This window comes from Girardinichthys multiradiatus, chromosome 15 (genome assembly GCF_021462225.1).
Source record: "Girardinichthys multiradiatus isolate DD_20200921_A chromosome 15, DD_fGirMul_XY1, whole genome shotgun sequence".
Classification (NCBI taxonomy): domain Eukaryota; kingdom Metazoa; phylum Chordata; class Actinopteri; order Cyprinodontiformes; family Goodeidae; genus Girardinichthys; species Girardinichthys multiradiatus.
Window position 1 is genome coordinate 3,508,285 of NC_061808.1, and position 25,314 is coordinate 3,533,598.

Here is a 25,314-nt window from a genome sequence, read left to right on the forward strand (position 1 = left end):
CCATATTTAACATTATCAGCACCCTGAGGAGGCAGATGACTCTCAGCTCCATTAATGAGTCAAGCAGCAGGGGGTGTCTGCACTAATTACTACAACAGAAACGGACTGATTAAATCTGTGGTATCCTGGTGGAAAACCAGAGGTTGTCCATGGAAGCAGCCCTGGAATGAATCAAGAGTTACATGAACATCCTGACAGTTTCATTCCTGCATCACAAAGACGAAGCAGGTTTTTCTATAAACACAAATGTAGCTAAGCAACAACAGGAACGGTTTGGCTAAACTTCATGATTTTTGACCTTATTCTGGTTTTTGTCTTAGTTTCACACAGACTAATCATACTGACATAAACATTAAACCGGATTTGTGAAACAACCTGAGCTCTAACTTCCTCTCTATATGTTGTAGAAACATCATCTGTCAAATCCAGATCAAAGATCCTGCAGAGGCTGCGCAGGTTAACAAGAAGACAGAGGATTTCTGTTTCATTTGAGCCGCAACAGCTACGGGTCACTGAGTTTGCTTTGTTACATTAGTGATAAACTAATAAAGAACTAGTAATTAATCACTGCTTCTCTTTATTTTCTTTACTTGTTAATGACTGCATAACAGATCAAATGAACTAAGGTAAAATCAACCTAATATGACTCCTTCCTTAGTTATTATTCATAAATTAATGATTAATGATTAATTAGTTGCTAATTTACTTTGTTCTTGTTTCATATTCAACAGACCAGTAATGAATTATTATTGTTTCAAGCATCTGTTGCCAGCTCCCCAGCATTATGACCAATCAGATGTCTAAACTGTGCTCTTCAGAAAATAGCTAATGGACACTTATTTCTATAAAAACTGTTATCAGCAGTTATTTAACAGGTAATATCAACAAGACGTTACTGTCACCCATAAAGCTGGAATAAACAATTTTTACTTCTTTACATGAAATGATTGTGACAATATGTCTTATTCTTGACAGATAAAGTCTTAACATCTCAAAGTTTTAATAGATATAATAAAAAAGAGGAATGTTTCCAAAAAGAAATTTATGGGCAACAATTTGCTACAAAAATAAATGATTTAAGCTCATTACTAAACAATGATATAGCATTGCCCTGAAAAACCAACATACATCAACTTCCTTCAGTTAGACCTGTGAAAAATATGATACTGACCTCATGGAGAAATATCATGGAGAAATATAAGACCCTGAAGAGACACCCTGGTTGCCATAGTAACTCCCACTTTTTAAAGGGAGTGGGAGGAAGGGATACCGAGAGGGTGCGACTTCACACAGGCGGACAGAAACACAGACAAGAATTGAGGCTTAAAACAAACAGTCACTGTGTGAAAACTAGAGGTCAAATCGAAGAGATTCTGTGAGCATCTAAACCTTCCGGTCGCCACAGAACAACACGTAGGAGATGCAACTGGTTAAAGGGACCCTTCGATGCCAGGTTGGAAAGACAAAGTCAGAGGGAATGATATTTTGGGATTAGCACTTTCTGCACTTTGGAGTGATCTGGCAAAAAAGAAAACTATGAACATTAGAGCAGAGCTATAGAGCGCCAAAGAGGGCTGGGCTTTGTCATCATGTGGATCCATAACTTCACCTGCTTCTAAAGTTCATGGAGACACACAAAGACCTGGAGAGGGGAAGACTCCTGCATCAGTGCAGACCTTGATATAGGCCACAGGCTGAAACGTCTGCTAAAAAAGTTATACTTAGGTGTTGTTGGAGGTTTCTCCTCACCTTTCTCATTACGGAAAAATGTTCCTAGTTTTTTTGCGAGTTATTTTGGTTGAGGTGTGTCACTACCAAAGTCATGGCATAGCATTACCAATACATTGGAATTTCTAGTGCAGTGGGAAAAATAGTAAAAAAGAAACGTGTTTTGAATTTGTTCTGGTTTGTTCTTAAATATTTTCTTTGTATCCGAACAAAAACCTTCCAGTGACAGTGGTTCTAATTTCATCTGTGTTCCTGGCTGCTTTTTAATGAAACAGATTTTCAGTTCTCACAACTTTTAACACCTTTTTTTTTTACATTGACCTTTTATTCTTGACACCCACACCTGTCCTCAGTGAACGTGCTGACTTTCTTCCACTAAGATTCTGTAAACTTTTCTCACTTTCTTTGCTATTTTCACATTTTTAGGGTTGGTACAAGTTTCAAAGTTTTCCAGACTTGTTTAAATTCTCTGCTTGTTTTTCTATTTGAAACATTAAAACGGTCTTTCTTTGCCCTCATGTCTAGTAAACCCACAGCAGGAATGTCTGTGGAAATCTTTGGGGTTTTTAGGGCATTCTATTTAAAATTTAGTTTAATTTGTGGAGCTTCACTGCAACAGCATTTAGCTGCAGTGCATTAACAGATGGCTGATAGTCACTGGTCTGAATTAATGGTGCTCCGTGTGGCTGTGCTGCTAAATCACAGATATACTTTGTCTCTCAGGAATTTAAAATGCACAATGACTGAAATGACAAATTGCTATAGCTTCCCCTCTTTGTCTTTTTGCAGCCTCAGCCATTCAATAGCTGGTAGTTTTTCAATACCTAGAAAAATTACACATTTAATTGCTTAGTTGTGTTTGCATTTGGACCAGAAAACAAGAGGAGGTTCTTTAATGATTGATTTGAGCTTTCTGTTAGCGAGGACTGAGACAGCGGCAGGATTTTACATCTGCTTTCTTTTTATCTGGAAAACAAGTGAAACTTCTGTGGAGGCTGTAGAATAATAGCTGTTGTGATGCGGCATTGTTGAATCCCTCAGCAGCGCAGACAGAAAACACAGAAGCAACACCAACCTGCTTGTTTTTCTTGTCACGGCTGCAGGTAGTAGCTGATCGGTGCTGCGGACTGCAGCTGTGCATCATGGGAGCTGACCCGGACTGTAGCCTGTAGACTGCAGACCTGCTGCAAGCTGCTTTTCATTTAAATGTTTGTGTGGCGGATTCTGAGTTTCATGGAGAGCTCTTTAAGAACCGCTGGCTAAGGGGAGCGTTTTTCATGCTCCGAGGAATTTAAAAGCCACAGAGTGAAAGAGAGGCAGACTTGAATGATTCTTATCCTCCCTAAAAAATGTCAGCCCTCAGGGGATTTATGCTATATTTTATATGTCTGCTTCTTCCAACAGTGTAAGTTTTCCTTTTCCAGTCAGCCTCATCTAATTTCTACTCTTTGCTGTGGAAATAGTATTCCATCCTGTGGTACATATTTAGCAAAGTTAATGTTGTGTTTTACAGAGTTAGAACTTCACTATGTAATCTGTCTGTAAAACTATAAATTCATCATCAATGTAATTTTAGTTAAAACCTTCTGTTGAATTTACACGAAAAGATACAGAATCATTTCTTTTCTCACTCTCAGTGAATCAGACCAAACTTTTCCTGTTAGCCAAAGTTTCCATTTGCTAAATGCCAGAATACTAGCAGAGATCATTTTATTCAAGACATTTAGCTTTCTTCAGATTCAGAAGTTTACATCCATTGATCTATTGTCTATACCTGCTCAAGTTTGCATGATTGTTGGGTTGGGGTCATCTGGTGCCCATCTACAAAGACAGAGAACAGCCAACCATTGAGAGAACCCACACATGCATGAGGAGACCATGCAAACTCCATGCAGAAAGTCTTCAGGTTGGGATTCAAACCCCAGACCTTCTAGCAGCAGGGCACAAGCAGGTTTGCCACCGTCCTGTTTCCACACATTTCTTTCGTATTTGACAGAATTGGCTTTTTAAACTATATGACTGCTTCAAATGTTTTGGGTTTCCTTCCACTAGGTCCTCAGTAGTTTGCTGGAATTGTAGCAATTTTCTCTTTTTGAAAACTGTAATCTAGCCTTTCCTGTTGATTTTAGAATAATGGCTTCCTTCTCTCTGACTTTGAGCCCATTTCGGAGCAGGGCTCGTTTGAATAATTACTCTCTTCGGCACCTTCACAGGGTCTTTTTATTTTGTTCTTGAGCTGATGCACATATTTTAGACCAAATCGTGCCCCGCTTTAGAACACAGAACTTCTTCCTGAAAGGTATGATGTTTGATACACATTTTCTGGTTGTACTTGCACTTAATTGAACAGATGAATATGACATCTTGAGGCATCTGGAAATTTTATCCAAATATGAACCTGACGTCTGGAGCTCCACTATTCTGTTCCCGACATCTTGGCTGATTTCTGTAGAGATTCCCATTATGACATACAAGACATCAGGGTTTTCCACAAGTGTGCCTCCATTTTACTCAAATGTTGTGAATTACTCTCCCAAAAGCTACAAAGATATGACTTCATCAACTGGGCTTCCCCAATTTTTATTTTTATTGTAAATTATTCTGGCATTTGGCAAATAGAAAGAATTTTGGTACTCCTAACTGACCTAAAATAGGAAATTCTGGGGCTCATTTAACATCAGAGAGAGATTAAAATAAAGTTTTATTTGCTTTTTTGTATGGAAACATCTGCTTTTAACCAGTGGTGGGGTTTTTTGCATTGTAAAAACACCTTAGAATCAGAACAAATTGTAGAACAAAAATAAAAGGAATCCAGACTGCAAGAAGCTTTGTTCAAACAGTCAGAACCAGGACAGTTTAAAAAAATACACATTGATCAAATCCTGTGTCAATTCCTGCAAAACTGATTGTTTTCCTTCCAGTCAACTGGGAAGACAAGCTTGAGTCACACCGTCTACTGCTACTAATAGCTGGATGGTAAGGTGAGGTCAGTCCTGGCCACAGGAAGAATCAAGAAGATACATTTAGAGAAGGTAACAGGATTTCCAAAGGTAAACCTGCAGAGGGAGCATCAACAGATTAGCTAAACGTACTGTACATCCTGGCTTCCCGAGGCTCTGAGGGCATCGTGCTGTTTGGGGTTTTCTGCCATCAAAGGTTCAGTGCAAACCTTTATTGTGTGCACCCAAAGTGGCTGGTGCAATGTGAAGGTAATGGTTTATATTGGTGTATCTGATGTCAAGTATTTGATGACACAGTATTTACCAGCTTTATGCTGGACAACTGCTAGAAACTAAAAATGGATCTTCACCCACAGTGGAAAATGTGAAAGCCTGATGATAACTTGCATTAATGTCCAGACCTCTAAACTCATAGTAAGGATGCAAAAATCTTTTGCAAATATTGCAATGACAGTATTAATTCTGATAAACCTACGTGTCCATCGTCCTCTTAATTTCTCATTATAATTATGAAGCTGCCGTTTCAAAAAAGACCGGTGCCACACATCCCACTGGCCCAATATATATGTTTTCTGCAAGTCTAGTTTGAATGTATGGCACCTAAATTATTATCACCTACCAAAAGCTGCTCCCTAGCAATCCTTGTGAGTGTGATGATGCACAAATAAAAAAAAGTAATGATGTCTGTTATTCTTTAAAGTGTGCAGCTGTTTTTCATAATATTATGCTGTTTCTTGAACTTGTGGATGTAAAAGTTCTTAGAGTAAATCTGGCTGTTTTTCTGGCCCACTGTGTGTAAAGGATGACTCTAATGGGGGCAGGAATAATAAATGAGTAAATGAGCATTATTAATTAGGATAGATTTTCTCTATTAATGAATGCAATCAGATGAGGTCTATCCAACATTTAAGGGTCATCTGATATTAATTTCATTTGTCTGCATGAATTGAGGAAGTACATCAGCTAACGTTACGACCACCATCAGTTAGTGGACTGGAAATGCTGGGAAGATTTATGGCCAAATTAAATCGCTGATGTAGACAAATGTGCCTGGGCTAAAAAGGCCAAATTATTTTGTATACTCCCGCCTCGTGACCCCATTAGAGTTATTTTCTGCAATGCTTTACAGACACCTGTGTTCTGTGGGGACTGTAAATGAATGCCGGCGGTATCATTTTTCCCTAAACAAGTTAACTTAGTTACAGCAATGAAAAGGCTGCAACCCTGCTCTGCCATCCTCTAAGATAAATAACATTACATCTTCTGTAATCTTTCACAGTCAGAGGAGTTTTGCCCCTTGAAGGATCTCCCGGGAATGTGGGTCCTAGCAGGGAGGCCAGTGTGGGTGTAACCTAGAAGTTCTCAGGATCAGCGAACCCATCATGGGCAACAGATACCAGAGTCTTGACATTGAACCAGGATGCCCATCAGCAACAGTCAGAAGCAATATTAGGCTATCAGGCTGTATTCTATGTGATAGATCAACATGAAGTAGCGCATTATTGTTCTTTTGGGTATGTCTCCACCAGCTTTGCGCTACTACAGATCCATATTTTCCTCATTCTTCTTTAAATTCCCTTTCTTCTTCTTTGCAAAACAGCTCAAGCTCACTCAGATTGGATGGTGGGGGTCTCTGAACATCAGTTCTCAAGCTCAATGACATTTTAACATCTGCCCCCGTCTAAAGACTTTAGCAGCCTCCAACAGGTTTTCTTCCCCTACATGGCTTGTGGCAGATTGCAAAAAGCAGATTTTTTTATGGGTTCCTTTCAGTAATTGCTTTCTTCTCACCACTGTTACATAAAGAACAGATTTGTGGGGTCTCCAACTTGTTGCCCTGTCAACCAAGTCCCCTACCTGAGCTGTGCATCTCTACAGCTCCTCTAGTGTTATCATGGGGCTTGTGGTGGCTTCTCTGATTAATGCTCTCTTTTCCTGGGGTTACGATTAGGGTTAGTTAAGTTTAGAGTGAGGGTTGAAGTTTTTAGTTTGTGCAAACTGTCAAGAAGTTCAATGGCTACAAATTCGTTCTCAACGCAGCTTGTTCACTCTAACTGTGACACTACATTGTGTCACCAGTTCATGACGTTCATTACCAAATAGTTTTTGTCCTGGCTGTAAATGACACAACTGTACTGCACATAAATCAGGAGGACCTCTCTATTCAATGCATGCACAAGGTTTCATTTGAATTTGTTCAGTGAGGAGAGATGCCATTTGCTTGGCAGCACAATTCAAAGTCTAATAAATCCTTTGCTGGGGCTTAGTGAACTCTGGTTTGCAGGCTTCTGGTGCATGCATAATTGATACAGGATCTGCCCGGCAATGAAAAAGTAAATTCATGGATTCTTTATTACCTATTTCTATTTCATTTATGTCCACAACATAGTGAACTCTGAGGTCAAATTTTTGAAGTACTTCTGAGATAAGGAAAGTATGTTATGTGCAGGATGTCGATGACATCGACGAGAGCTTGAGACCTGGTTAAAGTTGACCATGAGTCACAACTCTTTTTCCCTTCTCATCTTTCTGCAGAGACATTATTCACTTGTTTCACTTTGGCTGAATTCTAATCATAACGGATGTGAAGATGTTTCATTGTGCAGCTTCCTGCTACATTCCCTATCCTATCTGTTTTTCCTAACATCGTTTTGTCTGCCCTTCAGGTATAAGGCCATTGTGAACCCGATGGACATTCAGACATCTAGCGCCGTCTTCTGGACATGTCTGAAAGCTGTTTCCATCTGGCTGCTGTCTGTCCTGCTAGCTGTTCCTGAAGCCATTTTCTCACAAGTTGTTTCCATGCAGGTAACGCATCAATTTTCAGAGAGTTTTGGGGCTCTACTGGTACTTATTTTAGCAGTATGTTGAATATTTCTTAATGCTAGAAGACTGATTCTCCTGTCCTAGATTAATCTGTGAGAGTCTCACCTCTAGGGGATGAGTTTAGGCCTCTTGATGTCTTGTTTACAAGTAATGGTAGGCGGCACAAGGAGATGTGTAGTTGCCGGCTCCAGTCGGATATGTAGAAAAAGAGCACAACTTGACCTTGGATAGGTGGAACAACATGAATGTGAAGAGACAGAAGACCCAATGCGGAGTTGTCCTAAAGAGGCAGCAAGAGCCAGATCTTCAACTGCTTTCATTTAGGAGCTAAGACCGCAGGCAGTCATGGCCTTCATAGCTATTACCTAACATCAGAAAATACTACTTTAGCTTTCTTCACATTAGAGAATGCAGATCTACAAGATCGGCATGGTTCAAGTTTTTGTTTTATGATGTTTTAAAAAATACATATTAATCTTAAACTGGGATATACTTTAAAACTTTAAAGGTATGAAAATACTGATTCAGTCTGTTTACACTTGAAGGATGCTTCTGCTGTAAAGTGGAGCTGAGCTATGGAGCTATGGAGCTATGGAGCTCCAAACAAGTTGTGGTCTTTTCTCTCATTTCACTGTTTTTATTTAGATTTTTCAGACAGGAAACGATTAAAATAATTGGTCCTGACTCAGCATAGATACTGTTTCTCAGTAGGTTCCTGCTCTGCAGAACATAAAAACACAAACATACTTTGCCATCACAACATGGCAGGAGAACACAGTCACAGATATGCGCAGCTGAGAGAAGTAGGATTAGGAGGAGGCCACGTCTCAGTGGCGGCAGCGATAGCTGTCCAGCAGATAGCCAGCATGGGACTTCCTAAAAAGTCTTAATGTTGGAATAGTCCTCATGCTGTGGGATCTTGTTCCAGACTTTAGTGAGCACATAGCAGGAACATCTCCGTCCATAGCAGTTTTGAATGTCACATTTGGCCTAATTCTACAATAAACATATAACTTTTGTTTCAGCTGATTAGTGTGAATTTTGACATGCTCACTGTAAGTAAGGTGAGTGTGAAGAATGATTCCCAAATATTTGTAAGTGGTTACAGTGTTTTTTTATTTGAAAAAGAGATGGGACTGGATGTAGATAAATGTCTCCTAGGTGAGTAAAAGTACATGCATTTGAAATGTCCCTTGCTGTGAATTACAATGGAAACTCCTAGGACACTCATCTCATCTGAGCTGCATGTAATGTCGTTTTGCACGAGTTTCTCAATGCCAGATGAATGGAAAATATAAGAATGATAGGATGAAACACATTGAACTTAGTCTGTTTCAATGGGAAACTTTAACACTGACTGTCTTAGTAAGACACAAATGTTGACCCCTATAGTAATCACCCCTCATAAGAGCTAACGCTTTAAGATGTATAAATGAGACTTCATTGTAAGGAGCATCACACCGTGAGCTAAAATATTTTGCAAGATGATAAAGACGTAGGGGACATTTTTTCATGAGTCATTGCTTTGATTGGTCCATATTTTCAACATGTTTTCACGTTCTTTGCTATCAGACTCAATGTGTCTATAAACTCCACATCATTGTCTCAGTTTGGTTTCCCATCAAACACTCATTTTCTACCACACCAATACACTTATTTATTGTCTAATAATAAATGACAACGCTCTCTGTTTCTCTCTGCTGTCAGTTTTATGATTGTTGCAATCTAGTTGTTCCTCTTTTTGTTCACCTCATCATTTTCTTCTAAAGTCTCCTCAGGGTCACAGGGACAACATGAACGTCACCTCTTTGAACTGCGTGCCCTACCCGTTGTCCAATCAGATGCATCCCAAGATCCACTCCGTGATGATCTTCCTGGTTTACTTCCTGATCCCCCTGACCATCATCTCCGTGTATTATTACCACATTGCCCGCACGTTAATCAAGAGTGCCCACGAAATGCCGGGTGAAGTCAGTGAGCACACCAAGAGACAGGTACATTTCTTTAGTATTCAACATGGGGTGGTTCAGTGACACCTTTGGGTTTGTCATGCAAGTTTCTTTTAACCTTGCAATAAAAATCTCATAACTTTTTGTCCTTTTAATAAAGTAATATTAATCTAAACCTTGATCACAGTAACATCTTTAAACTTGATTAAGAAAACATTGAATTATTTTTCTATGACAATTTCTGTTATTTGCAAAGCAACCATCTCTTAAGTAAACGTGGGAATGCCCTAAAAACTGGAATTTTACGATTTGGGATTGCTTTGCCAGGAATTCTACTGTTGTTGTCTGGTTGGGTTTTGGCACATGGTTTACCTGGTTCGGTTCAGAAGAAGATTGGGGTTCAAGCTAAACTTAATGTCATGCAGGACAGTTCCTTTGTCACAGTCTTGTAGCTTGATTGCTTCAGCAACCCTTAGAATTACGTAAGGTCTCCTGGAAACTCCTGGAAGGTCCAACCTTGCTAGACAGGATGAAGGTTGGAGGCCAGACCAAAATGATTATCGTTGTTAGATTGTATAAACACAGCAAAAAGAGAACGGTCATTGTAATGGGAGATGGGTCTTTGGGAGACACATTAAGAGTGTGGTTTAAGATGCAAGTTTCTGGAAACCACTGTGCTTATTATTGTTTTCCTAAGCAGGAAAATTATCATCAGAACATGAAACGTAAGTACAATGTGTGAGGTCAGTGAGAGAACTTTCATCTTAACGTGGTGAAACGGTTTGAACACCTGTATGATCAGGCCTTCAGCGCCTTCTATTGTTGGACCTCACTTGAAATATGAAGACAGTGGATTCCTCCTGGTGGCTGGCTTATCTGGGGCTTTGGAGCTGGACTAACTTATAGTTTGGACTAGTCCAGGGAGAGGGCTGGAGTCTGGGAGATACTCAAACCCCTGAACATAGCGCCTTAGTGTTTTTGTCAGATGACATATATTTGTATATACAGTATATACCTAGACTTGCTATGCCACATTGAATTTAAGAATGGATTTTACCCCAATATAAATGTTTTCGGAGCACTGACAGTAGGATGTTCAGTTTTACTTAATTAGGATCTGCATGCAGACCAATGAGGGTATAGAAGTTGTCAGACTCATATTCTCCCAGCTGTAAAGCATGCAGAGCATTTTCTATTTTTACTTTTACAAAATGAATGTCATATTGCATTAAGGAAGACAGGTGTGATTTAGACCTGTGGTCCTTTGGTCTTCTGACCCCACTGTCTATTTCATGATTTGAGTGTGTTTCCTGAAGAGCTAATGCAATTATTTGAATCAGGAAACATTGAAAACACGTAGGACAGCTGTCCCTGAACACCAGTTAGGGGTCACTGATTCAGATGCTTTTACGTTTTGAGCTGTTTCCTGCTGTCCATCTGTACACTGTAGTTTGTCATGTGGAACACATGATTAATAAAACTTATTTTACTCGTAAATGTTTAAAACTGCGCAGCGTTGTGATTGTTACCGGAGTTTCCTTGAAGCAAGACCATTGTGGGTACCCTGGCCAAGGTTTGGCATCAAGGTTTTAATTTCCTCCAGTGCATGCATACTCCATCTTCCTCCCAGAGTCCAAAGATATTCATGTTAGCTTAATTGCTCAACCTTAATTGTATGTGTGTGTGCATGAAGGGTTGTGTCTCTGCTGCCCTGTGATAGACCACTGATCTGTCAGTGAATGGGTATTAAAAATGATGTACACATTTTACTTTTGGGTTAGAAATGTTCAGGAACCTGATTTGCTTTTATTGCTCTTGGGGCTTAAGTTCCAGATGTTGTTCGAACAGCTCTGGATCTCATGAAGGAAGAAATAAAAATGTTGCATTAAACCACTAAAATTACATCAGAATTCCATGTGTTTACATAAAATGTAAGTAATAAAAGTTTATCGCTGTAGAAAAAACCAATAAAATGATTACAAAAAAAGACAAAATAAAAAGCCTTTTTTAAGAGTTTGTGGGAGAACTGGACTGGACCTTTTAGAACCAACACAGACAGAAGTATCCAGGACATGGGCTACAACTGTCACGTTCCTCGTGTTAAACTGACAACATCAGATGCTTCTTGAGCTAAGGAGAAAAAAGAACTGGACTGTCGCTCAGTGGTCCAAAGTAAAAGTGGCATTGTAAGCATTGTAATTAGCTAATTAAGGTCCCAGAGTCACGAGGAAGAGTAAAGAGGCACATAATCCCAGTTAAATGTTCAGAGTGAAGTTTCCACAATCAGTGATGATTTGGGGAGCCATGTCATCTGCAGGTGTTGGTCCATTGGGTTTTCCGAAGTCCACAGTCAATGCAGCCATCTACCTGGACATTTTAGAGCACTTCATGTTTCCCTCTGCTGACAAGCAGTATGGAGATGGTGATTTCACTTTCCAGCAGGACTTTGTGCCTGCCAACACTGCCAAAGGTACCAATACATACTTTAATGTCCATAATATCATTGTTTGGTTGGCCAGGGATCTATGGAGTATTGTTAAGAGGAAAACGAGACACCAGAACAAACAATGCAGATGACCTGAAGGATGCTATCAAAGCAACCTGGGCTTCCTGAACACCTCAGCAGAAGCACAGGCTGATCTCCTCCATGCCCCGCTGCATTGTGCAAAAGGAGGTCCAACCAAGTATGAAGTGCACATACTTTACAGTACCTGAACATCCTTCCGGTAGTAGGCCTAAATGTTTGTATTACAAATAATTTGTGTTGGTCAGATGTAATATTCAAATTTTCTGGGTTTCATCAGCTGTAAGTCAGAATCATCAAGATTAACAGAAATAAACATTTGAAATATGTGGAATAATCTATAAAATTTATATTTTTAACAGTTTCTGGGATGAGCTTAGCATTCATTGTTTCAGGATCCAAACATCTCTAGTTTAACACACTAGTGGACATGCATTAATAATGACAAACTACTAAAGATTGAGTGTTTTTTAGGTGCAAAAAGACCTTACAAGCAAAGCTTGCACAAACAACTGAGGCGGTTTACTTCTTGTAAATGTTGCTGTTCAACTGCTGCAAAAACTTGAATGTAAGCACAATTAAATGTCTATGATATCAATCATTTATTTATGTATGATTAAAATAACTTAACTGTCAACACACAGGAACATTTCACAGGGGTTTACAACCTTCATTTCTACTACAGACCCCTTCTCTTTTCCAGTGGTTATAATCAGTCTGACAGAGAGAGGTATCCCAATCCTTGTAGTTTTTAGTATAACAATGACCACCAGTGGGCTCTAGATGGACAAACTTTATCAGTTTATTATTTTACTTAGTACCCCTACACATAGCCCATTCTAAAATGGCCAAACTCTAACACTCAGTAGTTTAATCTAACCTCCCCAACAACCCTGCACCATTCCAAACCCTTTGTGAAGAGCCTTGAGACGACATGTGTTGTAAATTGGCGCTATATAAGTAAAACTGAACTGAATTGAATTGAATGTACTTAGACATCAAGCTTTTTGCACCCGCAGGGGCTGCAGGGGAGGCTTTAGTGGGGGCAACATGTCAGAGTGAATAATAACTTTTCACGTGCTTGATCTTCACGGATGGAGGATGGGTAGGCCAGAGGGAGGAGCTGAATTATTAACAGCCCCACGGGTGCAGAACACTTCAGGTGTCATCAGGCAGAGGTGGATTGGAGTCACTGTGACGCCTTCAGAGAAAAGTATGAGAAGAATAGTTGTAGATGGCAAATCCAATAAAAAGTGGAACTTAATGGCATGAATCTAAACTACTGATTGGAGACAATAGCTGAAGAGGTGTGGTAGTTTAGACAATGAGTTGAGAAGTCTTACCGATGCCTGCCGATAGGGCCTTCCAGATATATCCCAGTAGGAAGAGGATGTGGAGCAGACCCAAGACATACACTGCTCCAAAAAATAAAGGGCACACTCAAATAACACATCCTAGATCTGAATGAATGAAATATTCTCATTGAATACTTTGTTCTGTACAAAGTTGAATGTGCTGACAACAAAATCACACAAAAATCATCAATGGAAATCAAATTTATTAACCAATGGAGGCCTGGATTTGGAGTCACACAAAATTAAAGTGGAAAAACACACTAGAGGCTGATCCAACTTTGATGTAATGTCCTTAAAACAAGTCAAAATGAGGCTCAGTATTGTGTGTGGCCTCCACGTGGCTGTATGACCTCCCTACAACGCCTGGGCATGCTCCTGATGAGACGGTGGATGGTCTCCTGAGGGATCTCCTCCCAGACCTGGACTAAAGCATCATTCAGGTCAGGTCTGGGGAACGGGCGGGCCAGTCCATAGCTTCAATGTCTTCATCTTGCAGGAACTGCTGACACACTCCAGCCACATGAGGTCTAGCATTGTCCTGCATTAGGAGGAACCCAGGGCCAACCGCACCAGCATATGGTCTCACAAGGGGTCTGAGGATCTCATCTTGGTACCTAATGGCAGTCAGGCTACCTCTGGCAAGCACATGGAGGGCCATGCAGCCCTCCAAAGAAATGCCACCCTACACCATTACTGACCCACTGCTAAACCGGTCATGCTGAAGGATGTTGCAGGCAGCAGATCGCTCTCCACGGTGTCTCCAGACTTTGTCACGTCTGTCACATGTGCTCAGTGTGAACCTGATTTCATCTGTGAAGAGCACAGGGCGCCAGTGGCGAATTTGCCAATCCTGGTGTTCTCTGGCAAATGCCAAGCGTCCTGCACGGTGTTGGGCTGTGAGCACAACCCCCATTTGTGGACGTCGGGCCCTCATACCATCCTCATGGAGTCGGTTTCTAACCGCTTGTGCAGACACATGCACATAAACCAGCCGCCACAAAGACAGTTTCTTCCCCCAGGCTGTTTCTCTGATGAACATTCAATAGAGTACAGAACAACAGCATAAAGATGTTGCAAATGCACCTTTTTTATTAGATATGTGTATATTGTACATTGTAAATTTGTATATTCTGTAATGCAAAAACAGAACAAAAGAGCAAAGTGTACCTGAGGCAAATTCCTTGTTTGTAAGTACGATCTTGGCAATAAAGCTGATTCTGATTCTGATTCTGATTTGTGGCCTGCTGGAGGTCGTTTCACCTAGAAAGAAAGAACAGATAAACTCTGAGCCAGTTTTCAAGGTTAGAGTCTGAAAGAGAGCACATAGAGTTTGTTACAGTTAAGCTCAGTCAATTGCCATGTCTAGAAGAGAGAAAGGGTTTAACACTAAAAGACAGGGCTATGTGGATCATTGGTAGAAGGTGAGCATTAAGTTGTTACCAGCTGAAGCTCGGACGATTCCCCTCTCCAGAAAGGTGTCACAGGTAGACACAGAGCCAGACCAGGTGTAGCTTCTAGGAAGAGAATAGAGAGAACATGCTCTTGCATGTTCTTCTAAACAACTGTCACCAGCCAGCTTTATATTAGCAGGCTAACAGGTTTGTCCAGATCTCACTTTAAAAAAATAATTAATAATAATAATAATAATAATTTTAATAAAAAAAATTATTTTTTATTTTTGTTACCTGTGATGGTTTAACTGCATTGATGCCATTTGTCATGCAACTTAAGCTACATCTATGGTTAGTTTTCTCACAATGCCATGTTCTTTGGCCCTAAACGTCACTTTAAGCTAATGCTATATATGTCGTTGGAAGAGAAGTATTTATATAGTACTGATATATAATCAGATGGAGTCAAACACTTTCTCCTTCATTTGGCTCAGACACTAAGAAAAGAAACAGTCATAGCTGAAGCTGGTTATCATATCTGAACATCTAAGAAGAACAATTAGAGAGAGTGGTTATTGATTTACCAGAAAGCCAGCGTTTTGTGGTGGCAGAAGAAGCATAAAAAGGAAAAATTGCTGTGAAACACAGCCTATCAACTTTATGTTCACAAACGATAGCTGTGGTCTGGTCTGGTCTGGTCTGGCGGCTGACTCCAAGATGACAACTGTTTCATAATTCCCTGAGCAAAAAGTGTCTTCAACAGAGAGACGGGTTGTGTGTAAGGAGAAATCTCTCTGTTTTACATGTTTATTTCCACAGAGCTCCCTGTCATTTTCTGTACACCTGAACTTTGTAACGGTGAACAGCAGCAGTCCATCAGACACTGAAGAACCTGGTGACACGTCATCGGCTCTCACCTTCTATTTTTAAGACAAGTATGGCTAGAGAGGCTTTTTGTATCAAAAAATGTTTTTAAACCAATCTGTTTTAAAAAAGAACAGTAAGGCACAGAAAAATTTATTCATGTTTTAAATCTAAAATATTCAAAGGTTTTATTACTTTTATTTGCCATTTAAACTAATAAATATATTAAAAAAATTACATTTTCATCCTTTTAAATGGCTTCAGAATTTTATATTTCTATTTATTCCAAGCTAAATTTGACTACAATGAATAGCATCATTTGCCACATTTACCAAAAACTGGTGCAGATATGGGCACAGAAATGATTGTACGATGAGTTCCATGTGCTGTTTATGAAACCTGGTGTATAATGGCCAAGCCCACCATTTGAACAGTCGGGTATTTGTTAATCTGGAGGCTAGAAGAATGTGGGCATTGTACCATGGATTGAAGAAAGCCTAAACTCTGATTTTTGGGTGATAGCATGATAGCAGAGGATTACTACCACTAAAAACACAATAACCTGAAACTGTTCTCAGGCAAATAGAATATCAGAATCAGAATCAGAATCAGAAAAGCTTTATTGCCAAGTACGTTTTTGGACATACAAGGAATTTGTTTTGGTGTATCTCCAAATGTGTAATATCTTATTATTTAAATACTTTTGTGATTATGAATATATCATTTAATATTTAATATTAATACTTAAATATTTTATTAAATAATATTTCGGTCCGTTAAGGGTTGTCCTGTGAATACCACCCCAATAAGACGGTGGTATTAGGATTAAATTGAAAGGGATGAGCCAAGCTCTAGCATTATTGAACAGCAAAACTCTGCACACACACAGAATTAACAGAATTTCCACAGAATCCACAGAATTTTTTAAAATGCAAGAATTTACTAAACAAAAATAAATCAACTCAACGTCAAATATATATTCAGTCAACAAAATCTTTACAATGCAAAAACAACCCAACTAAACTCCCAAGCAGGATGAAAGAAAAAAAGGAAGACTGATGGGCCATGTACAATATAAACAAGTTGATCAAAGATGGTTGAAAACCATGACCGAAAGGGTGATGCAACATTACCATGCAATGTTATTTATGTTTGAGAACCAAGGATTATCTTGAAAAATCTGGAATTGAAGTTAAGTTAGTCTTGGAACTAACTTAGGCAGTAATTGGTATACCTTTAAACAACTATTTACAATGCAAGATCAGATAAAACATTATTTTGAGAGAACATTTTAAAGAATGATTTACTGACTAAAACCAACCTTCTGGTTGACTAATTCTCAACGATGTTTAATTAGCTGCCTTTATTTGTTAAAATATTTAAGGAAATATTTTGAAAAAGAACCAAATCTTTCTGGAAAATGGGGCTTAATGGTGTTTACTTAGTTATCAAGTTTAGTAAGATAATATTTAGGGAAATATAATTTCCTAGATTGGAAACTAACTAACTAACCTTCTGGGTAAATGACCTTCAACTGACTCAAAGTAGGCAAGCACGTGTTCTTAGCCGTTAGCGGTTAGAACTAACAAAAGAAACTTATAGCTGGTTACCAGAATCAATCATATACTTTTAAAATACCACTAACAAAAGGGTTGAAATGCATATGGCCAATCTTCTATGTTTAAAACCCACCTTTTAAATAAAGTTTGTCTTAACTTTTAAAAAAACCCATCACAGAACACATCATTAGCCAAGTGTTAGTCTGCTAGCACCCACTACAGCTGAGTTTCTCAACACAAACAAAAACAAACGTCATTAAACAAACATTATTTAGATTATTTACCTCTAAATGGATCTTCTTTGCCCAAACACTACCTCTTACATGAACCGTGCTGAGTAGAATTTGTCCTGGGCGTTGAGAAAAATACCTCCACGCTGCGGGTAAACAAAGGGTTAACTTGGAGCTAACCTCCATAGCTGTGGGAAAGGGCTTTAGCTGGCCCGGCCGAACTGTGACAAAGGCACGTTCGGCACCTTGAGTGCGGCGGGGTAGCTCTCGCTATCTGGACGTGCACACAGGAAGGCATGCGATGTGGTCCTCCTTTTCCAGGCCACGGGGGAAATCTACTTCTATAAGGGCTGCTTCTGGAGGCCTCAGAAGAATAGCCAAGTCAAGTTTGTCTCTTTACAGCCTTTATATGAATGAATGTCGGATACTCGAACAGCAAATCCTTACTTAACTTTGTTGCTTGTGATCGTAGTCACTCTGGATCCAGTTTGAAGAGTTATGTCTGTTTGCCAGCAAAGAGACATTAGTGTGTTGTGTGTCCCTCCTTCCAGTTCTGCTGGGGTCCTGGGTGGAAGAGATTTGTTTGTTGGAACGCTGAGTTTTTATTCAAACAGTGATGTCATTGGAAGTCTGCTGTTACTCCCTTCTTGTTCCTGTTCCTGGCTGTACTGGAAGTAGGTTAATGCGATTTATTTTGAAAGTTCTAGAAAACTTATTACTGGCCTTTAATGGGGTCCCAAAAATACCATATTTACCTAATACAGTATTTGCCTGACTTTAGAAGTGCTAGATTTACTCCTGGCACCCCTCAGACCCTCAGTACCTTGCAAAAGTATTCAACCCCTTTGGCTTTTTACCTATTTTGTTACATTCCAACCTGTAATTTAAATGTCTTTCAATGCTTTTTATGTGATAGATCTGCTGAAAATACATTGGTAAAATGAAATGAGAAACAAAATTTCAACAAAGAAAAAGAAAAGAAAGACTAATAATTAGCATGTGCATATGTATCCACACCTTTTGGCATGAAGCCCCTGAAAAGGTCTGGTGCAACCAATTACCTTCAAAAGTCACATAATTAGTGAAATGAAGTCCATCTGTGTGCAATCTAAGTTTCACATGATCTGTCAGCATAAACAGAGCTTTTCTGACAGGCCAGAGGCTGCAACACCACTAAGCAAGAGGCATCACACCATTACGAGCTCTAAAACAAGTCAGGGACAAAGTTTTTGAGAAGTACAAAAAATATCCAAATCTTTGGTATTTTCCCGGAGCTCCATCATCCATCATCTTCAAATGGAAAACACATGGTACCACAACAAACCTGCCAAGAGTAGGCCTCCCACCAGAACTCCCAGACAGGGCAAGGAGCATTATTTAGAGAGGCAGCATCTTTATCTTTATCTTCCTGTAAAAAAAAAAACTGGGCTCAATATTAACGCCTAATACTTTCTTTAATTTCCCATTATATTCAGGTTTTCGCAACTTTGCATATCTCATCTAACACGGAGGCAGTCAGTCTCTCTAATCTTGAGATTAATTGATGAAGGAACCCCACCACTAAGTCAAAAGCCCGAAAAAATGAATTCAACTTTTATTACAGTAGCATTATATGACACTACTAATGTTTTAAGTTTTAACTTTGATTTGGGTACTTTTATTCTTGTTAAGAAATATTTGTTTTCAATCGAAACAGCTCATTGTTCCCCAACAATACGAGCTCAAGCTGAATTTCAAGTAATTTGCTTTTCTGTTTCCCTGCAGTATGAATATGAAGTGACACACAACCATGTTTCTCTTAGATACTCAAAATAGGAAAGACAAGAGGACATACCATGCAAGTAATTTAGATGCGAGCTAATCTAAAGCCAGAGAATGGCTGCAAGATAATAGGACTTGCCCACATCCACAGTCGGAGTGATATTTAAAAAGTTTCAACCAACTGGAACAGTGACAAACACGGCAGGGTGAAAATCTAAGTTTATTCTTTAACTACACACAGATTGGAGGATTTTAACGAAGGGAAAATCATCCCTTAACTGCACTTTCAGAGGACTGTACTAAAGAGGGTCATAGTGGGATCGTGTTATTGGATCTGTCCGATCGATTAAAGGGGAGTTCTGCAAGTATTAAAAGCAATAACTGTTCCATTAAACTTGGACAATGAACAGCTGAGATGTGAGTCTGAAGAATTTCCTTTTTGGCTCATATGTAAAAACGTACATTATGATGCCTTCAGGAAATACAAATCAAAAGAGGCTAATGTTGCTGCTTCAATGTGTAATTAGGTTCAATATTATTTTACATCAGGCATCCTTTTGACTTCCCTGAGCTGACCCAGCTGTCTGATGAATTTCTTACAGCATGTTGTTGCTTACACTCAAACTGCAGATACAGTCGGTGATTTTTCTGCAGAAAGATGTGGGAATAAATCAGCTTACATCAGCAGTGATGATGATGAAATATTGCAGGTGAAGATGCAAAGTGAAAAGGCTGTTGAGCTGCTGTTTTACATCCCAAAGGAGGGAGGAAAAACTCAGTGTTGGTTTTCAGCCTCATGCATAGGGCCCCATGTAGTACATTCAGAGAAGATGTTGGATCTAAAATCTCTGAAACTTATAAAACTTAATAGCTATTAGTGTCTTTTTACACCAAAAAGCACCAGAATTAGTTGTTTCTTCCCACCAAGAAGCTTCACATTCATGCCTAAAGATTTAATGTGTTCTTTGAAGGTACTCTGACAGTTTCTCTTAAAATAAATAGTGAGTTTAAATCCGTTTAAAAGTCATTATAACAGCTGGACTGGCGTGTTGATTTCGTCTGGCCTCTCCACTATAAATGCCTCTTTAAAAACTTCCGTCTGTTCAGTTTCTGATCTTAGGTTCCAGCGTTGCCAGCTAGACTTTGCTAACATAAACTGCAAGTCTTGTAATCATCACTGTCAGACAAACATTGGATAGTCAGCGTATAGAGAGGGAACAATGGTCTCTCAGTTTCAAGCCTGAACACAACTGTGGTTTATTGTTTGAGGTGGCAGCAGTGGTCATGGGGGCCTGTTACTGCAGCATTAGGTGAGCACGTGGGCATAGTTGCTGCCAAACATCTGAAAAATGGATGATTTGTCAAGCACTTAGAACATAGGCTCATTGAACTTTTTCCAAATTCCAGGTATGTTTTAATTGGGTTTAATTGTTCCATTGTGAAGAGAACGTGAGGAGAACATCATGTCAGTTGAGACTCAGAGATAAAATGTGTGTCCATGAGCCAAAGTGGGGCTACAAGCAAGGAGGATGGGTGTATGGGTGGATGGATGGATGGACTTATAATGCTCAATACTTGCCTTTAAACCCCCAGGGAGTTTTAGATTTTAGTCTTAATCTCCAGATATTCCCTCTGCTTTGGTAGTTTTACGCAAGAAATGTGTGTGTGTGATGCTCAGGCAGAAAAGTGTGTGTAATTCGTTGCATTTCTTATCTCGAGGAACATAATGAATGAGCTCTGGTCTCGGATAAAGAAGGAGCCTTGTTCAGAATTGATGCAGTCATTTACGGTTAACGCAGCAATTGTTCTGTGACCCTTCTGAGATGTGAAGACTTGGGTGTGAGGAGTTTTCCCACTCAGGAAAGTAATGATGGAATCGCTGCCCCCTGGAGAAGCCACAGATGAATGTAACTGTGAGATGAATTACACGACACACACAATCTGCCAACACAGAGGGAAGAGGAAATGGAGGAGAAAATGATTTAACACAGGAGATTGAATGTCAGACTTTAGGTTGTATGAAAATCTGTCTGCTATCACCATCATTATCTTCAGAGTGAAATTCACTGATGTTGGTGACCTGGACAACATAGTCCACGTAACTGAGGCTAAATGCTTTCTTTTATGCTTTAATGGATAAGGATGAATATTGCAATTTAAAATGATGGCCAATTAGTTGTTTTATAGATTTTAGAATTCAAACACTGTACACGATTTTAGTGTTCAGTCCCTCAGGGAACGGTTCTCTCATACTTCTTCACCTTCGCCATCTCTGACTCCACATACAACAACAGCAGTTGCTGTCTCCAGAGCTTCTTTGATGACTCAGCCATGACTGTGTGTCTGTAGGGAATGATCTGGAGGTCCATCATCATGGATTCTGTAGGTAAGACAAAGTAGATGGTGATGGGAAAAGCACGACACCTCATAGTCCAGGGAACATCCAGGGCTTGGATATTGAGGTGAACATTCTTTACCAAGGTGTTCAACTCAACAAGAAACTGAACTGGTCCTACAAAACAGGACCCACGTTCAAGAAGAGCCTGATGAGCCTGAGGTCCTTCAGAGTATGCACAGCTCTGTTAAGGACTTTTTTGTATCATTCTGTGGTTGCCTCAGCTCTTCATCACGCTGTTGTCTGCTGAGGAGTAGGCAGCTCTGACTGGGGCAGAAAGAGACAGAACAAACTGGTGAGGGGTGCCAGTTCTGTCCTGGGCTGCGTGGCTGGTGGGTGAGAGGAGGAAGTTGGCTCAGCTGTCTTCCTTTTTCACCCGCTGCACCAGAGAGGTGCAGCGCCTTCATATCGTCACCCTGGAAATTTGAATATTATGTAAATAACTAGTTTTTTGTATATTAGTATTACATTACACGTGTATTGTTATTTATGTTAGTTTTTATTTTCGAAGGTATTCTTATGTTTGGTTTCCTGGTACTTTGTTGTCCTTTAATTGCATTTCCCTGCTGTGGGATCAATAAAGTCTTGACTTATCTTATTAGTAGCCCTTGCTAGTCCCTTTCCATAAATACACAAAAGAAAAATATTTTTCTTTAATAAACTAGAAATTCATCCTTCTTTAATGCAGATCAAAACCTACTCAGAATCCCAAACCAACAAAAGTTATATCATATCTCAGTACGAAAGGAATGTTATTTGATTTATTAGATTTTTGATTTAAAATATTATTTGTGTCTTAAAAACTTTTTACAAACTTAAGATATTGCCATTTAACAAATTTTCTCAGTTTAAGATAATGTTACTTTCAGTTCAAAGTTTTTGTTGATTTTCATCATGGGATTATCCAGCCGTCATATTGCTCAGAAAGGAGACAGGTTCTGTGTTCTAGAGATCAATTTGAATAACAAAATCAAAAGATCTTGTGAAGATGCTGGTGGATGCTGTTAAGAGAGTCATTATCCACAGAGAAATAACTCATCCAAAGGTGTAACACGGGCCACTCAGAGAGGAATCAGCCATTTCTCCAAAAGCAACTTAAAAAGGGAAACTCGGGGTCAAAGAACTTCATTTTTGCAGACACATCATGCTGCTGATGAAACTAAAACTGAAGTGTTTGGTTTTAATGACCATCAATCCATTTGGAAGAAAAAGGAGGGAGCCCTCAAGCTTGAGAACATCGACTTAACATTGAGGTACGGGGGTGGGAGCATCATCTTGTATGGGTATTTTGCTGCAGGAGAGTCTGGTGAACACCACAGAATGAAGAAATAACATTATGTGGAATCATTGTAGCAATTAGTTACAGTGTAGCTTAAGAACAAGGTTCGTGTTTCAGAGTGGCCATCACAAAGCCCCGATCTTAGTCCTATAGGAAGGTTGGGAGCAGAGCTGAAAAGGTGTGTAAAAGCAAGGCAGCCTGCAAACCTGAAGCTGCTTTGATAATGCTAGTTTGGATTTTTGCTAAAAGGTTAACAAGATATTGGCTTCTGTGTGACATAAAAAGGAGAATCAACAAATCTTCATTTTTTTCACTGCAAAAGGCATTTTGTAAAAACCTGAAAGAAAAGTAGACCAAACTTCTTCCACACCAACATGAGAAACTGATAAACACAGACAGAATATGAGAAGTGAGAGCTATTGCTGCTAAAGGTGGTTCTTCTGGGCCATGGGGCAGTTAGGATTTTTCTTCCAACTAAAAGAAGGTCTACTTCTGTTTCCTCAAGGCTGCACAAACATAGCAGAAGACACAGAAGATTGATCATATCGAGGATGAAAAACAATTCACGTATTGTCATTTATTTTTAATCAATCGGAGCTACAACCACTTCTACGTCTGATTATCTTCACCTCAGGTGATAAAATAACATTTTATGGATGAAGGCTTCCACATTTGTACGATCATATTAAAGTGAAAAAAAAAAAAAACAGAAATAAAAAAGCCGTGATTAAATTTCTGGAGAGCCGGGGTGTCTGGTGTTACATCTTCATCCCTCAGGTGTCCTTCAGGACAGAAACACTGTGACAGCTCAGAGACATAAGAGAAAATTACATGACAGTCTCAGCGAATCAATGCTCCATCTTTTCTTAAATTATCATCAGTCTACTGAGGGTGTTTCAGTTAAAAAACTACAGCAGACTGGAAACAACTTCACCTTCATCACTGATTACAGTAGCTACGTGATCACCATTTTCATTCAATAACATTTTCTAGCTGAAGAAAACCACAGCAGCCTTGGTAACACTGAATAAATATTTAGTATCAATTGTCAATGCTGGTAGATGCTGAAGTTGATGTATTGCTCATTTAGCAATTTTCCTTTCCATTTCTTCTTTACAGGGTCACAGGGTAGTTGGTGCCTCCAGTGGTCTACGGGCGAAAGGCACGATCCACCCTGAACAGTTTCCCAGTCCAGTTATAAGTAATGACCTTCAAGTTGGGTTAAACAGAGATGTTTATTTAGGTGTATAATGGAAAAGGTAGGGGATCAAAACCTGAACCCTGAGGAACTCCACAAATCAAAGATTGTTGTCTAAGATTTTAATCTGCACTAACAGTGTCAAAAGTGCTGTTTCAAAGATGTTAGAGAAACCAAGTGAGAACAGGCCCACAGCTATGAGCCAATCTTTTAAAAACTGAAATGTGGAGAGAAAAACTTTACCAACTATTAAACTTTTTTATTATTATTATTCTTAAATGGTGAGTGATGCTCTTACATTGTGTATTTACATGATAAATGTTGAGACAGGAATCAATTTTTCTTGACAACAGTTGTTTCAAATTATTTAGCATAAGTAGGCAGATGGTTCCAAGTATATTTTGCTCATTATTATAACATTTCAGCTCTGAAAAGTGGCTGAGGCAGCTGCCGTTTCTGATTCCATAGATGCTACGAGGACTGAGTGTTTCTGAGTGACAGTCAGAAGAAAGTACAGAAGAGAAAGATATGCTGCAGGTGACTGAGGTGGATGTTTACAAAAGAAAGTACTGATGGAGATGTAGAGGAAGGTGACTGACAGAGATGAGGAAAAATGAGAGAGATGAAGGTATGACGCGTGAGGAAAGAGAATGATGGAGAGAGAGGAGGCAGAGAATTTGATGGTATGAGGCTGAGAAAAAGGAGGCTAGAAAGAAAATCAGCACATTGTTTAAAGTTAATGTGATTCATTTCTAATTATAGAAGTATTTGGTTTAGAAACATGACAGTTTGCTTCTCTAAAAACGTTTACATTCACCACATTTTTAACACCTCACTGGAGACATGTCATGTGCCAGCCTGCTTCAAGTCCTCCACCATCGTCCCTGTCCCCAAGAAGCCAAGGACCACAGGGCTTAATGACTTCAGACCCGTCGCCCTGACCTCTGTGGTGATGAAGTCCTTTGAGCGCCTTGTGCTCTCACACCTAAAAGACATCACCGACCCCCTCCTGGACCCCCTGCAGTTTGCCTACAGAGCCAACAGGTCTGTAGATGATGCAGTCAACCTAGCCCTTCACTTCATCCTCCGGCACCTGGACTCCACAGGAACCTATGCCAGGATCCTGTTTGTGGATTTCAGCTCTGCCTTTAACACCATCGTCCCAGTTCTGCTACAGGAGAAGCTCTCCCAGCTGAGTGTGCCCGACTCCACCTGCAGGTGGATAACTGACTTCCTGTCTGACAGGAAGCAGCGCGTGAGGCTGGGGAAGCACGTCTCTGACTCCCTGACCATCA

The 25,314-nt window shown here is 39.6% G+C and overlaps 1 protein-coding gene across 1 annotated transcript in view; it reads left to right on the forward strand.

Annotated features, from left to right (window-relative positions):
* The window catches only part of nmbr (neuromedin B receptor), a 66,870-nt gene that overhangs the window by 21,883 nt on the left and 19,673 nt on the right, over positions 1–25,314 (forward strand). Inside the window, exons 2-3 of the mRNA XM_047387404.1 lie at positions 7,355–7,496; positions 9,284–9,508. Coding sequence (XP_047243360.1) covers positions 7,355–7,496; positions 9,284–9,508 — 367 coding nt within the window. The remainder of the gene's footprint in view (positions 1–7,354; positions 7,497–9,283; positions 9,509–25,314) is intronic.